We start from the raw sequence: 17,127 nt of genomic DNA on the forward strand, positions 1-17,127 counted from the left end.
CTGTTACGGGTGAAACCATTCAGCTCTTCTGGATGGAACTAATATTAGTACTGTTCACATTCTGTAGATCAAACAGGATTACATTGTTTATGACTTGTACAATGTACTGTTCAATGTGCCAAATGTTTGATCATGTTGTTACAATTTTACATGAAGAAAAGTTGAATGGCTTCCCGTGCAACAGGACACCAAAATGTCCCCAAGTTGGACCCCTAATTTATAGGATCACCCATATATGCATGTGTATACATGCATTTGCTCACCATGTACAAAATAGTTAGAATAGCAACATTTGAATAACCATCACAGCAGTTCCCTCTTTTTAGTGCTAATTCACTCTGGGCTACTTGTGCATTTGTATTTAAGGGTAATTCCAGAAATTTGGGGTCCAAACGTGGGACACTTTTGTGTACCTGTTTCATCTGACCTTTGTTATTGGACATGGAAATATCACCGGAATTGATTTCAAACTGTTACTATTGGTTTGACTGGTAATTTGCATTCATATACCACTCTTGGAAATTAGAAAATGTGCTCAGAACTTAAAAAACCATATGTCCGATGTGACAGGGACACGACAAAAACTGGATCCCGAATTTCTGGAATTACCCCCCAAATTTTTTTTTAATTTGTTGGAAATGTAAAAAACTCTGAGGGAAAGTCAAGACACTGTATTGGTTCTAATTCAGGATTTCAGATGTAGTCCACATTTTCGCATTCCAATGACGTCACGTTGTCGGCAGTCAGAGGTGTCCCGTTTCCCCCACCTCCCCTTTCCTTTGGGAGAGGCGGGCGGGCTGTTGTGACGTGTGTACAGTGCACTTCCTCAGGAAACAAGACCCTCGGGGGGGGGGGGAGCAGGGAAGGGAAGGGAAGAGTGCACTTTGTCTCTGTAAGAAGATGACTCTGTGTACTGCGGCAGGCAGAAAGAAGTAGCCATCTTACTCACATACAGGTGCGTGTACATGCGCTCTACAGATGTGTCTAGAACATTGATTTAACTGGTCTAACAACTGCCAAGCCACATTTGTAAAAAGGAATCTCTGATGGTGCTTGTCATGTGAGTTTTATAATTTCTTATTTCACCTGGGTAGCCTATTCAGTAGAATCAACTGGTCTCCCACGGGTCCCAGTATAAAAAAAGACAATAAACATTACAGGAAAGCAATCGACATTCACATACATGTAAGGTCACACAAATTTAAAAAGTTTTCAAGCCTTAGCCAAAAAGGACCCTCACAGAGCTGAATATTAAAGTGGGCTGTCACACAAATATGACATGTATGTATTTTGTTTCATGAATGACCACGGTTGTTTCTACATGTATGTATATGTACATACAAACTCACTGTGATGCTGGAGCTGTTAACGGTACATGGACATGCACAACTGTGCACTAAATTAAGGGTCCAAAGTTTGACAAAGGGTGCAGACACCTACCAATAGATGCAGCAAAACTGTGAATGCAATGCGGTCCATTCACAATATTGCGCCTCCAAGAGTCTGCAACGCGTTGGTCAATCACAGTGCGCGAAATCTGTCGACCCTTTCCGAACGCGCATTGGTCGACAGATTTCCCATACTATGATTGGTCAACGCGCTGCAGACTCGTGGAGGCGGACTATTGTGGATAGCCCACATTTAAGTGGAGCTGAACAAACACCCGTTAACCACAATCCCCGTTATCTGTCTTAAAGTACAGCCCATGCACAGGTAACACGAAACATGATTTTCAGTTTAAATTTGAGACTTTCCTTCGGCTTGTGCCAAAGTGGCCCGTGCGTGCCACTTGTTACCACAGAGACAGGAATGAGACACTGTACATGTACTTACACTGCGCCAGGCATGGCGCCAACGACAGGGCCAACACTCCTAATATGCACACTATCCGCCCCGGCAGGCCGTCTTTGTGAACATGCCGCACCTTCATGTTCGCCATCACGGTGAGATTATTTGCACCAAAAAAATAAAACCTCCGGTCTGAAACAGGAACAGAGAAACTGAAATTAATAAATTGTGAGATTTTTTTCAGCCCGTATTTCCTTCTCTGTGGCTGCACTGGTTTGCTGCTCAACATCTGTGCACTTCTCTTTCCTGTTCCTAATGTTTTTAACTGCAACCTCACACGCCATGTCTGAATGTTAGTTTCATCATGAGCCAATCAAAGTTTCATCACGCAGGACTTGATTTCTTATTTCAACAAAAACATGGCAAGTGGGCACATTTTCATTTCTTTTTCATGAAAAAAAACTGATTTCATTCAATGTCAACTACATATACTGTACATATCCCCGGCAGAAGACTTTTTTTTTAAATCATACCTTGGCTCCCTCACATGTAGCTTATGGGTGCAAAGCATCACATTGAAATAAGAAAATTTAGCTCTGTTAAGGGTTTAATACAAGTACATGTAAGTGTACGCCAATTTCATACTTTTCTTCACAGATCCGTGGCAACATATTTACACTTCACCTAAAGTTCAAAGAAATCACGCGTTATTTGATAACACACTGAATAAACTGTTATAACATAACTACAGTACAATTGTTCGCTCTATAGTACAAACTCACGACAAAGTACATGTACACATACTGTATATGTACCCGATCTGAACCACACCTCCATATATATACAAACATACAGTACATGTTATGTACAAGTCTGGATCTATGAAAAGAAATATCAGATTTCGAGAATCTGATGTACATGTACTGATACTGAAAGCTTGTATGTTACTGGCTGGATGAAATGCCTCAGTAACTGGAGCTGGCTAGAGAAATGCAAACAGGCCCTGCGTGGTTGCAGACGATTGTCAAGCAAAATGCTGCCTCCTGTTTTTAAAAACGCGCAATTTGTATTTCTACCCTTCGATCAATCGCTGCACTGGCATTGAACCAAAACTGTAAGGCGGGCAACTGTAATGAACAGAGACTCCTGCGCCAATTTTTTTTTTTACAAGGTGAAATCAGACGGGCCGGTGAAGTGCATGTACCGGTACATGTAAATTTCACAAAGTACATGTATGAAGGGCCCAACGTTTTGATCCTGGCAGAATCTTTATCAAAGGCAAAACGAGAAAGCCAACGAGAAAGCCGTCGAGAAAGATTCTGCTTGGATGAAAGCGTCAGGCCCTCCTTATTTTGCGATTTGTATTTTTGGTTACTGTAGTCAGCAAACAGTTTGCAGGACCTTCGTATGATATAGGCGCATTGAACAGTACATATTCCTTAACATTCCAGATACTGTGCATGATATGGGGCCGATGGGTACCCCCCCACATGTCCAATCCCTATACACACTCTAGACTATTGTCATCTGACACATCCCCCCTAGAAGTCTGTAAAGAATTCCTGAGATTCCAATCAAACAATGACCAACACAAAGGCAGGGGGGGTTCTCTCCGTCCCATATCTTGCTTCAAATGACATTCCACAATCGATGCATTACCTGAGTAACCAGCTAGATACTCAGTACAGCCTCAGAGCCGAGCCAGCTTCAATACTGGTTCAAGTTTGTCACAGCCAATCCTTCAACAGCGTAGAACTTGGCTGACCTCCCCGTCAACGAGGATAGCATGTGCATCACCTGCTCTACATTGCTATGCAACGAGGCTCGCACAGTCAATAGACGTACCGACGTGAATTTAGAAAAGACTAAACAGGGCCTAAGGTTATCACTGCGTGTTGGAATATGAGATAAAAATTTCCGCATTGGGTATGTCCATGTACACCGACGTTCAAAGAGTTCTCCAGACGGTTATTCACACGCTGAGGCTGAGCCCGAGAACTTGACATGTGGGTGTAACAATGCAGTGTGTAACATACATGTACATGTGGTGTTCACCATCCCCATAAGTATAATAAATTATAGTCCATGGAAAACCTGAATGCCAAATTCTGATCTGTTTAGTGCGTGTACAATGTCCATGTGGAATCACAATGTACATGTTAACGCACGTGACGAAGCACACTATTTCCATACTTGCAGGGACAATACACATGTGCAGTGAGCTCATCATTTGCACTGACATTGTGGCTGGGGGACCCAAAAAAAACGTGGGGGAAAAAATGTCCCCACAAATTTAGTCCTCAGTTGCCCCGAGAAAAACTTCCCAGTAATGCGGTGGAGGCCTGCCCACCAATCCAGATGAGGGGCAAAACTTGAAATGATTGTGTATCGTAATGTAGATCAAGTAATAATAAAAAAAAAAGACTTATAAGGCATTTTCACAAGTTACAATGCGCGGCAAGGACAACTCCAGAAAAAAAAAGTTACCATGAGCTGATGTGAGGAGAACAGTTTCTAGTCTACCCCTAAATTTGTCTAAGGAACTGATGTTGTGGATGTTGCATGTGGATGTAGATCGCATATCTTAACCCTAACCCCCTAGGCCTTTTTACTAGGAGGAACCATTCTGAATCCTCCGAAATCCTCCAATTTTCAACATGAAAAAATTGCATTCAGCCCAAATCCTCCGAAATTCGACAACATTTCTTGAAAATGTCATTTGGAGGTGTGCGTAACTGCCCGAATCCTTCAAAATCCTCCGGCAGTTCCTGTCATTATGTTGAGGCAGTGCGAATGGCACTCTTGAGCTGTGCAGTTGATTCAAAAGAAATATCGGGCTGCATTTGTGTTTGACTAGGCATATATAACAGAAGGTCTAATCCACGACCTTCACATATGGCATCCTTTGAAATCAGCCTTGAACTTTTGCCACACACTCTGAATCCTCTAGATTCCTCCACTTTGCAGAAAAGGATTTTGGAGGATTTAGGAGGGTTAGGGTTAATGGACAAACAGTCACACATGCGATATACAGTTTGAGCAACTCGACCGTGCACTTTGTTCATGTAGAGAAGTGCAGTTAACTGGTTCCATATGTCTGACGTCCGACTGCAATTTTGCCCTCCACGTCGACGTGTAGGGATGTCCACAAACACGTGTGGACGGTTCAAATCATAAACAGAAAGAAATCTACGTAATGTACATAAATGTACATGTACACTGTACACCTGTCCACTGTGCAACTGCAGTACCGGTACATGTAACGTGTACGCATACATGTACATGTCCATATCAATTAGGAAGGTTACTCAAATAGTTTGCGGACCGGGTGTTGAAAATACATGGCTCAAGTGAAATTTGACCCCCCCCAGCCTTTTTACCCAAAAGAAGTCTGCACCTGCTGAAATGGCTTCTTAAAGTTCTTAATTAATGAAAACTACATGTACCAATTAGTGGATTCAAATAGTGCACAGCTCACAACTTTGTCTGAACACTGTGGCAACTTACTCACACAAATGTACTTTGGACAAGGTTTTTTTTTTGGCATAGGAATATTGGAACAATTTAAGCTTAATAGAAGTGGAGCAAATTGGGGGAGGGAATGCTTATACCATACTTCAACTTGGTATTTGGACAATGAGTCAAACACTGTCCAATCACTTCTCGGGAAGCTAGGGTAAAGATCTGTGCACAGAGTAGAAATTAAGGAAATGATCAACTTTTTGACAGGACATAATGTACATGTACTATTGTACTTGTACATATAACTATACGCACCACATGAGAACACGCTCTCACTGTTTGAATTTCATCATCACCAAAAAAAAAAAAACTGAGTGAACTTCCAACAGGATCTGGCTTTGGGGGGGTCTTTGACCACATCTCCTTTTGGTCATACATGTACAAAACACCAGAGGTTGTCTGAAAGTTAATGGCCGACGGCCGACCGTAACGTCACACTCTGTCTGTGTGAGCGCTCGCAGATCGAGTGCTGAGACAATTGTCTATTTCTGTGACTGACACGTACAAACTTGAGTCCAAATAAAAGATTGTTTTAGACGGAGTGCTCCATGCATATTTGGCATTTATAGTCGGACCAGCTCATGATTCAGAGCGTGTGAGCTTCGCCACAGGTCAAGGAAAGCCAGTCCATTACTCTGTGGCAATAAATCCTTGCTGGTGGTAACAGGGTTATGACATATACCATACAGGGCCACGAGCTGAAATGTAACTGTACATGTACATGTGCCCATACAATACAAACCAAGAAATTGTCCTTGTCCGAAATAGGTGTCATTGTTTGTGGAGCATGTAACCTTGGTGGTTATGGTATTGTAGGTAGGCCTACCGTACATGCACATGTACAGTTGTAGAGGGGTAATTCCTGAAATTTGAGGTCCCTTTTTTGTGTGTGTCCCTGTCACATCTGACACATGATTTTGTAAGTTTTGAACACATTTTCTAGTTTCCAAGAGTGATGAATTTGTGTAAATTAATGTACCTGCCAAACAAATCGTAATAGTTTGAAATCAATTCCACTGATATTTCCATGCCAAATAACAAAAGCCAGATGTAATTGGGGCATGAAAATGTCACACTTTTGGACCCCTGATTTCTGGAATTACCCACACTGCAGTGAATGATTTGCACAATTCGCACAATTGACAACAAAATTGATCAGAAGTTACTCAACCCCTTCTCAGTTCTGATTCTTATTCTAAGTTTCTGAACGGAAAGGTTCCCTACTCCTGACAAATATTCCACCCAAAAATAAAGCATATCTGTTCAAACACTGAAAAGAGTACAAGTTGGTGATTTCTGAATATTGAGACCTCCAAAGTCCAAGGCTCTACACAAACTGGACTTGTATAGGGCACCAGTGATAGCGGTACTTCTTTGGGGGAGGTGGCCAGGGCACAGACCCCTACAAAGTGGATACCATACCCGTAACAATGGCTGAGGTGACGTTTCCAGCAAATTTGACATTGGAAAAAGTTAAAGCCTCTTCGGTGGTAAGTCAAATCTGTACGCATGCATGTACACGTATCAGCAAATTTACAGCGTTAGATTGCCAAGTCAAAAATTAAAAGCCAACAATCAAGAAAAATTCCAGTCCAGAAAAACATTCCAAAGTATATCCGTGACAATTTTGGTTCCAAAACGGCCAGACAAAATGAAATTGAGAATAAAGGACCTGATTCACGACTTCCTCTGACCTCCTCGAAAAGCCACCAGCACCGAACAATCGGTGTTTACATCAAACATACATGTAGAGGACAGGATTGTTCTTGACCGCGAGAGTGTAAAATGGAAGGAAATCACGGCAAGCCAACTGTACAGCCTCGAAATTTTAAAGGGTGAATGAAATAGAAATAAATTTTTGTATACAAATGTGTGAGTATGTTTATCCATACATGTCTGAACGGACAGAAAACTTATTCGCTATGTTCCACGGATGCAGACTGTCCACACTACCATGCCGGGACATGTACTGTAAATGACCAGTCAAACCTCGTTAATAAAAGCACTGTTAATGTACAACATTTTGCTTATCATAAGGGAATATGTACACCTTCCAATCCTTCATTTTTCACTGTTTTCATCATTGAGAGTACGCGGTTCTTGTTATTACAAGGTAATTTCCAAAGTAGCTCTTATTAATTTAATTTCGACAAAGTTGTTCTATCGGTCAAAATTAGCCAAGTGACCCCTGTCTAGACTTGACTCAAGTCGGGATCTCTGTGACATCTTCGTTTCTGCTTTGGATACATATCGAGACCGCGCCCCGTTACTTGCTTCATGCCCTCTTGTGTCCACTTATGACCATGAGTTCAGTTCAGAAATCCCGACTTGACAAATCTGCCAACCATTCGTACACAGCGAATGGGCTCATCTACCAAAAGCGGTAGCAGCCAATCACAGTGCTGGACTTGTTTTTACCTCGTTCATACCTGCATTGTCATGAACGAGTCTACAAGTTTGACTACTTTGATTGGTGGAAATTCCGTACACATTATGTAAGATCATGTCGTTCATATGCAATTATGAATAACTACATATCGCCGACAGGGGGTCCGATTGGCTGCGTGTACACGTCAAGTCGGACTTACTGACTGGTGACGTACATGTATGACACATTGTACTATAAAGGCTATCAAATGAGGGCGCCTTATAAGGGTTACGCGAGCTGCCGAGCCGAGCGCGACGGTGTTGAGCGTACCGGCTGAAGGGATGGCTAGCTAGGGAACTGAAGAGCAAAGTAAGTCTGACTTGATTCAAGTCTAACTCCTGCCATGCCTGTGTCCATGCCCAGTGGCAAATCAAGTGGCAGGAATTTTTTGACTGCCAGTGACCGTTGAAGCGAAAGGAGGGTTTTTAGTACTTTCAAGGCACATGATGCTGCTAGGTACATTATTCATGTACATGCCATTTTGTGTACTCATTTCCTATTTAGACCATCTCTCTGTACACCCGCTGAATTTCAAAGTGCGGCGGTTATTTCTGACAATGAGCTTGCCAATCACACCTAAAGACACTCCCAGAGTTGTCGGATCTCGGAAAAGAAAAAAAAAGGATCTGCAAGTGACTCATCCACCGGACCGCAATACACAGGTTTCCTGTTGGGCTGCTTACATTCTACGTCGATCATGCATCCAATTTCAACAAACAAAGTTCAGGAAGTTGAATACAATTTTTGACTTGAGAGTTTCTGATGTACCATACTGGTGAGCCTAACGACAGAGGGAGTTTAAATGACCTGAAGCAGTTCAGTACACACCGGTATTTATAACAACACTCAGTGGTATGAAAATCACACGTTTGAAATCAGTCACATCAAACAACAGCGACGGCAATATTGATCTCCCTTTAGCCAATGTCGCAAATGCTGTTTTGCCAACCAGCAGCCGTGAATGCAAAACCAAATGAATGATTTGTGGCATGTTATTAAAAAAAACATCTCACATTAATATAAAAATGTAATATAATGAATATTAAACACTTCAAAAAGAGACTGAGAGAAAATTGCCCGTAGCCCGTATGAACAAGGAGGAAGGAAATGAAATTCATGAAAAAACGTCGCCGAGGTTTTGGTTAGTGATGGGAAAGTACAGTACATGTAATACACATGTAGTTTTACCATCACTATACATGTATCCCAATGCTTGAACAGTTTCATTTTTTGAATACGGTAGGCCTAAATGGGTAATTCCAGAAATCAGGGGTCCAAAAGTGTGACATTTTCGTGTCCCTGTTACATCTGACTTTTGTTATTTGACATGGAATTATCACCGGAATTGATCTCAGACTATTACTACATGAACTTGTTGGCCAGATACCGGGAAGTTGCATTAATTCATCACTCTTGGAAATTAGAAAATGTGTTAGAACTGAACTTCTCAAATCGTATGTCAGATGAAACAGGGGCACCAAAAAAAATGGACCCCTACTTTCTGGAATTACCTACATGAACCTGATGAGTTACCGGTAGATAACAAGTGAAACAAAGTGAAGTCATTACCACTATATAAACATGCAATCACACGCCACTGGCTGTAAACAAATGGGAGGTAGAAGTGTGGAAAAGATGTGCAGTACATGTACGTGCAACTCCGACTTTTAAAATTGCCAACATTCACTTCTTATTGGAGGGCAGTCCTGGTTGACAGTCATTCAGAACCTTGATTTTAACACTGACCAAACGTCAGTTGGGAACTTCCGTCACTTCCGCGGCTAGGCTACACCTGTGTCGCACAGCATGCATCACAAACATAAAAACTGCTTTGCTGGGAATTCAGTTTGGCAAGCCCAAAATGGCCAGAACAAAATCTACCTATCCGTTTTGACATTAAAATGGATATTGAGTTTTGGTAATTTCCGAGCAGAAATCACTCTACGGTTTCCCTTCAGTTTACACGCATGGCTCCCACGCTGGTGCTCGTAAAGATCAGGTTGTACACAGCTCAAAACTTGGCAAAAATGGAAAAACCATCACTTCATCAGAGTCAGGGTGCACGTGACAATAACTTACGCATGAAATGGGCCAGTTAGCTGCATTTTGTATCAATTACAGATGCCGGTACGAGCACATGTGCACGCCGGAGACTGGCGACCTGGGAAAATCATTCACTTCCACTTAGTACCATTATACTGAAACTCTACATGACTCCGGGAACCCTCAAGGTCATGGGTAATGCTATTTTGATAGGGTAACAACAGGGTTACTCCATTTCTTTTGCCTTTTTACATTAATGCATGTACATGTATCCTGAAGGTTGTGTAACAGTTGCAAAATCTAATAATTGACACACATTTGAGCACGTAATTTCTGTGCGTGTGTTATAAAATCCCCTCTGACCCACTGCTGACAACTGCAATAAAACAAGGGTAGAGGCACTTTGGCTCAACAGTATTTGGACCACACTAAAAAAAAAAGTTCTGCTTCCTATTACCAGTGCATGGTATATAGTATATAAAACATAGGAGGTACCGTTGGTAAAAAGGAAACGTTTTCTTTCTTTCTTTTTGACTTTTCTAAACTGCTTCAGTGTATGTACAGCTAAGTGTCAATTGGTCAAAAGTCAAAAATCGGTAAGAGGAGACGGGTGGAATTTGTTTTAAAATGAAATGGACGACCCCCTGAAGGGAATTTGTTGCATACACACATGTACATAACTGGTGAAACCTTTTGCACCCCATTCAAACTACAATTATGGACAGGCATGCATGTACCGTGCATATGGCTGATTCCAGAAATTTTTTTTTTTTTTCATGTCAAATCTGACATATGATTTTGTAGGTTCAGAACACATTTTTCTTATTTCTAAGAGAGATGAATTAATGCAAATTACCTGCCAAACAAATAGTAATAGTTGGAAATCAATTCCGGTGATATTTCCATGTCAAATAACTAAGGTCAGATGTAACAGGGACACGAAAATGTCACACTTTTGGACCTCTAACTTCTGGAATTACCCATGTACATGAATGTATTTTTTTCTTTTTATTTCCAAATCCACACTTTCCCCAGGGTGTGAAATTTAAGCCAAAAACATGATGAGTACAGAGGCAGAAATTTGCATGAGGAAGTGGAACAAGACCTGTTCTGATACTGAAGGAACCCTTGGAAGTGATACGAGCTGTCATACCATGATACTTATGGAAAAAAAATAACACAAGAGAAGTTGAACAACATTAACAGGAAATCCTAGCTAACAATATTTGTCGTACTGGCAATGTTTGCCATGCCAGAAACCACAGTGATTGTACAAGCCAAAAGATCCCAGATACACTCTGGGAGCTTGCTGACTCAGCGGAAAAAAATTACTGCATCCTGTCGTCACTCATTCCATGTTGAGAAAAAACTTTGGGCAACGACACATTTCCCTTTTTTATAACAAAATATCGATCCCCCAAAAACTATGCACAGACATATATGACAAATCTTATGTACTTTATTATGGCAAATACAGTACAGTACATACATACATACATACAATGCTTGAACATTGTTGAGTGATTTTGCACAACGGCCCAAAACAATACGGCCAATTCATAATAGCGCACCACCAAGAGTTTACATCACTTTGGCCAATCATAAGGTGCAAAATTTGTCGACCCTTTCCAAACGCACATTGGGTCGATAAATTTTGCGCATTGTTTATGAACACATGAGTTTCCTGACAAGTGATCCTAGCCTACTCCCAGTGGTCAGCACACAATACCAGGCTGGAGATATTCACACTAAAAACTGTACATTTAACCACAACACATGCCCAACATCTCAAAATGCCCCAGCTAAGCAGCTACGTACTAAAACTTTAAAGTGCCGTCATTACCCCCAAAACTGTGGGGTCCGACATCCGCCCCACACTCCCTCGAATCCCACAGAAAAACAACTTTTTTTGCCATTGGCCTACATGTTCATGGGAGCGGGGTGGACGTCGGACCCCACGGTCATGACTGTTCTAAGGCTATGAAATCGTGTGTCCGGAAAGTGGGCAAGCCATGCAACAGCCCAAGCACGACGACACTAAAATAGGCTACGCAGTCAGTCACGTTAATCTACTTACCTATTTTTCTTCACAGTGTTGATTATATTCACTTTTGCCAACTCGTTTGTTCCGATACAAATTGCACTGGCTATTTCACGTAATAGGCCTACCACTTCTCTGTGTCAAGGTAGAATTCGTCACGAATTGTTCCTTGTGAGGTACTTTTGGTCACTTCAAAATGTAGTTGATCCGGACGCGTTACATTCTCTGCCCACTCAATTTTCTGACTCACAAAACCAAGTTAAGTTTCAATGGAGTAGCGCCACTTCCGGTATGCGTGGTTATACCATAAACTTGTATCAGTCCCTAAAATAAATCCCATTCCTTTTGTATAACGAGACCGGAAAAATGTTTCGAGTATTAAGTGCATTTGACAAGTTTACAAACCGATAGCTGATAGGGGGCGGTATATAAGTTTTAAGCATAAGGGTGCAGTGTTCCAATTCAAGGAAAATTCTCCGCCAGGCAGAGGCGCACAGAAAGTACCCCTATTAGATTCTTTCAAAAAGAGGGGTCTGTTTGAGCTAAGAAATAGTTGGATTGTGTTAGTATGGCCGAGAATCATCTTCGTAGATTAAGGGCACCCATTTGGGGGCAATGCAGACAAAAATGTGATTGAAAATTTGTCAGAAGAGCCTCGAAAAGGTGAGGGATGCCATTTGAAAAATGGCCGCTGAGAAGACTTGGGAACATTCACTTTTTTGGGGAGGGGATGAGTTTGTTTTGGGCAGATAATTAAAAAAATTCATTGGTTAACCTAATAAAAATTGAAAATCAAATGAATTCTAAAGGACCAAACAATACGTTGTTTTTTTTGTTTGAGAAGCCTCAGGAACCTCAGTTTGCCTGCCATGGGGCTCCAAACTTGGTTGATTCTACACTATTTTCAATGGAGCTTGAATTGGTTCAGTGCACCCATAAGGGAGCAGACCACAGACTTATCCACATGTCTGTTGGTGCAGACCAGTAAGTCAGTTGCCATAGACAGCAGTGATGAATTTCCCCACTTTAAAAAATCAGGAAAAATACTCACAAGTTTCAAAGGTGTACAAGACACATATCAAACTAAAGCTCACTTCCTCATGTTCCATTTTCCCTTCAATTTCCCGTGGCTTTACCGATGACTTTTGAAGATATTTCTCTCCAGAGAAAATCACCCCTAAAAACAGTCAGGAGGCCCATCGCCATTTTGGAAATTGATGCCTACACTCCATGGCAAAATAGAGCAATTGAGGGGCCCCGGCCTTTGGTCCGATACTTTCAGAAATTCTTTCAGAAATACCAGCTGACAGTCCTGCCCCTGCATTTCATCCACCTTTTTAACAAATCACCCAGTCCACGTGCCACGAAAGGCGCTAATAGCAGAAAAATTGGCAGCTTACAAACCGTGATTTGGTCCGCGCAGGCAATTTTGGACCTATTTACTAGCCCGCAACCATAACGGGGATCGAGCTGCAATCTGAGTTTCTTTTCTGTTTTATTTCCATAGGTTAGCCTCGTCAGTTAAAAATGCTATTCTCACTGGGCCCTGTAAACAAAATTAATATGGTAAACTGGAAGGGTTCTTGATAAGGGCAGCTTATTTGAAAAATTACCAAAAGGATTGAAGATTTAGGGGCGTGGCGGTGTCCTCTTTATTTGAATGATAGCCAAACACTCTTATATGTGGGCGGAGAGTTTCCAGAATGTACCTTGGGGGATCCAGAAGATGGCTGGTAAAAGGAGAATTCTAAAGAAATTTTATTTAAATTATGGGTTATTCCACTCAGACGGGCAAAGTGTTCCTGGTCCATCTGGTTCCAGCCTCTTCGCATCGAGTGACGAAACAACACGAACAGCCCTTGAGTGAACAAAGGGCTTATAAGGGAACAGCTGTTGAGCGTTTCAGTAGTTACTGACATCTGTGGATATGAAAACATCGTTTGTTCTGCCACATGGAATAATTATTTCCCGCACTAATGAACATACACGCCACTTTTAGCAGGTCGATTAAACCGTTTCCCTTTCCCATTTCACAGTTAATTCGTCGATAATTTTGCCACTTTGACAAAATTGAAGGCGCCCACCACGTGCGCACGCACGCAAAACGACGAACCTGCAGTGGGTTTATGTTAATAACCATCGATTGTTGCAGTACGAGTGAATGAGGAAAGCTCTGTGCAATCATATAATTGTGGTCGTTTGATACAGAATTTGCAACCAGTTATCGCTACTAAGGAACCCCAAACTGTCTTCGGGCATTTTGGTCTCCGTTGGCAGAAGTTGCGGAGTGATAAATGAATTGTTGGCTCTAAAGTAGAATTAATACACCAGTACCACTTGGTGGTCTCATCCTAGATAACTTCGCTTATACCAACGCTAAACAGACTGCGCCATGACCCGCCGCCATAAAATTTTTCTACTCTGCATAGCGCTGTTTGCAGCGGTGTGGATTTTTGTGCTCGTAGCCAACCAAAAATCTGGAAAATGGCGTTCCTTCAACCTGCTGTGGAATAAGAGGAGTCCTCCTGAAGGTCACTCGAATACCGGCATGCGTAGTGTAGTAGGAATTGCTCGGGGTAGTCAGACGAAATTGAAGTCTTTAACAATTTCTGACCGCTCGTCTAACGTCTCCAGACAGTTGCCAACGCCCGTGCTGCTCTTTGCTAGCATGCGTACCGGCTCCTCCTTCGTGGGTGAACTACTCGGGAACAGTCGGGATGTGTTCTACCTCTTCGAGCCGGGACACGCCATGCAGACCACCTTGCTGAAAATGCAGGGCCTGCAGTTCACCTACGACGTGCCGGGGTTGTGTATCAACCTGATGACCAAGTTGTTCCGGTGCGACTTCCGCGGCCTCGATTTCTACCTGGAGTATCTGTCTCAAGAGCCCCTAGAGGTCCTACAGCGCAGGACGCCCAGGTTGTACGATGCGTGCGTCCGGAACGGATCCAGCAATGCGACGAACTGTGTCGTCACGAGTCTCATGGCAACTGAGAGCTGCCAGCGGAGCAAATTCGTCGTCATCAAGGAGATCCGGGTCCCAGATATGACGACACTGCTGCCCCTGATCGAGGACCACGTCCTCGATCTGAAGGTGATCCATTTGGTGAGGGACCCTCGACCAGTGACGGCTTCACGCGTGCTCGCCTTGACCAATAAGACTCTCACTTCATCCAATCAGACCTTCGGAAACTTTTCCAAAGACTATCGGGATTTTCTGTCCGATTACTGTACGGAAAGCGCGGCGAACGCCAAGCTAGGACGGCAGAGTCCGAATTGGAAGGGACGGTACATGCTCCTGAGGTATGAGGACGTGGCGTCAGATCCAACGTCGGCCGCTGAGCGAATTTACCAATTTCTCGGTGACACCCTTGTCCCCAAGACGGTTCGGTACTGGATCGCGACGAACACCAACGTAGATGTGGCCAACCGTTTCTCCACTAAGCGGAATTCCAGCCAGGTGTACCAGGCCTGGCGGCGAACCATGCCATTTGGCGTGGCCAAGGCAATTGAGGGAGCGAGACGCTGTCGGGAGATGATGGAAATGATGGGTTACCGCCTGCTGGAAGACGAAAGACATCAGAGAAACTTGTCCCGGCCACTTTATTAACTGTCGTGCTAGCAGCCGCGGAGTGGTTTGTTTGCGGTGCAAAAAAACCCACAAATTCGTTGTGACGTCACCACAAAATATTCATGCTGCTAAGTCAAAACAACAACACACTAGAGCATCGCCTTTTGGAAGAGTTCGCATCAGATGCTTCGTGTCTTAAATTTCACCCTCACTCGTGGTCGTTCGCCATCACGTCAAGTATATGTTATGTTTGGAATTTTCGGACTCATGAGATCTGGTCTCTATACCGTATTTTTGTCCCTCTGCGGTGATCACTTTTTGAATTGTCTGTTTTCGTCCACCGCGTATCACGGCGTCCAAAGTTAATGTTATGGCTCTCATTTCCGACAGACCCTTTTGGGGGGCATCCACAGAGGAAACACATGATGCCGCAAACCCTGTCTGGAGTTTCTTACCAAGAACAAACGCGATGATCTTAAGAATTTAACTCTCATAACCGACCTAATACACGCAATAAAAATAATACTTCTTTTTAAAACAGAGTGTCGTTTAAAAATCCTTAAGAGCGCTTTACAATTAAAACGAAAAAACTATGATTTCAGTTTGAACCTAATAGAATTAAACTATATATTAGAACAGGCCAGCCGCAGAATCACTCAATTCAATAAAAATAGGTTTAAATGTTACAATACTAGGAATTCTTCAAAAGTTACTTTGTAAATAATATAGGGAAAATATAATTTCACCATTAATTAAGTATAAACACACATAATTAAAATTATACAGAAAGTGGATAAAACGATTGGATTACGAGGAAACAGATAAATGTTGGGAACCACATAATTAACTTCAGCGGCCTTTAACGTCAAAGAGCCTGGTAAAGAGCCTACTCTACACTGGCCTTCATTGAGAATATCTCCAAGGAATCAGGAAAATTGCAATTTACTGGAGGTTGTATGTTGCGAGCTACATGATCGAATTAATTTTCCCTCTTCTGATTTTGTATTTTAAGCTTTCATAAATTCAATTGTTTACTCCAAACATCAATTCGATCCACAGATGACAACAGTGAATGTAACGACCACAGCTGTAATCGGCAGCTATTGTCGAAAAACAATCGTAACTACGTCCGTGTAACGAATAAAATATTGATTTTCTTTCAGTGTAGAAGCCCTTATTTTGGGGGTATACAGACGGGTTACGGTGAACCTGTCCGCCATTGGTTCCTCTACATGGGCGGTTCCGAGGATTTGGACCTTCGTTTCTGGATCGGGATGATTACTCTGAAAAAGCTCTGATTGGGCATTACTCGGAACGGAACTAGGCATAGGGGGTTGTTCATCCCAGCTGTAGATGATTTTGCAGTGCTATTTTGAAGCTAGATATAACTTCTCGATAGAAGTCATGTGTTTTGGCAGCTTATTCCAATCTCTTGCCATCTTAAGAATCCATCTTAATGAATGAAGATGGGATAGTGACACAGACTGTCTTGCAGCTCCTAGTGTTCATTCGTGTGCGACCTAATGGAGGTTCTTGCAAGTTAAGGAAATCTCTTATGTCCAGGTCAATACTGTGATGAATAATTTTCGAACTCACTCGCAGATGCTTTGGTTACCCACAAGTCTAAATAAGCTTTTTTTGGGGTAACATTCGGATGCCAAATTTCGGGTTCAAAAAATGGGATATGGCACGGAATGCCCAAACGCACGAAAGTAGTAAGCAGTTTCCGCAATA

The 17,127-nt window shown here is 42.4% G+C and overlaps 2 protein-coding genes across 3 annotated transcripts in view; one reads left to right on the forward strand and one right to left on the reverse strand.

Annotated features, from left to right (window-relative positions):
* LOC110973352 (integrin beta-1-A-like) overlaps positions 1 to 12,120 on the reverse strand; it is a 36,463-nt gene extending 24,343 nt beyond the window's left edge. Inside the window, exons 1-2 of one of the 2 annotated variants that reach the window (XM_022224089.2) lie at positions 11,859 to 12,120; positions 1,834 to 1,980 (exon numbers count right to left, since the gene is read on the reverse strand). In XM_022224089.2, the coding sequence (XP_022079781.2) occupies positions 1,834 to 1,939 (106 nt within the window). In that variant the 5' untranslated portion in view covers positions 1,940 to 1,980; positions 11,859 to 12,120. Of the gene's footprint in view, positions 1 to 1,833; positions 1,981 to 3,447; positions 3,471 to 11,858 lie in introns of those variants that run through there. The other variant, XM_022224090.2, reaches the window with a different exon arrangement.
* Positions 12,121 to 13,940: 1,820 nt separating this feature from the next.
* On the forward strand, positions 13,941 to 16,877 carry LOC110973562 (carbohydrate sulfotransferase 3-like). Its single transcript, XM_022224462.2, has one exon. It carries the CDS (start codon positions 14,215 to 14,217, stop codon positions 15,430 to 15,432), a length of 1,218 nt encoding a protein of 405 aa, XP_022080154.2. The 5' UTR covers positions 13,941 to 14,214; the 3' UTR covers positions 15,433 to 16,877.
* Positions 16,878 to 17,127: the final 250 nt, after the last annotated feature.

The sequence above is a fragment of the Acanthaster planci genome, linkage group LG17, assembly GCF_054643075.1.
Source record: "Acanthaster planci isolate LZ-2023a linkage group LG17, COTS_SCS, whole genome shotgun sequence".
NCBI lineage: Eukaryota > Metazoa > Echinodermata > Asteroidea > Valvatida > Acanthasteridae > Acanthaster > Acanthaster planci.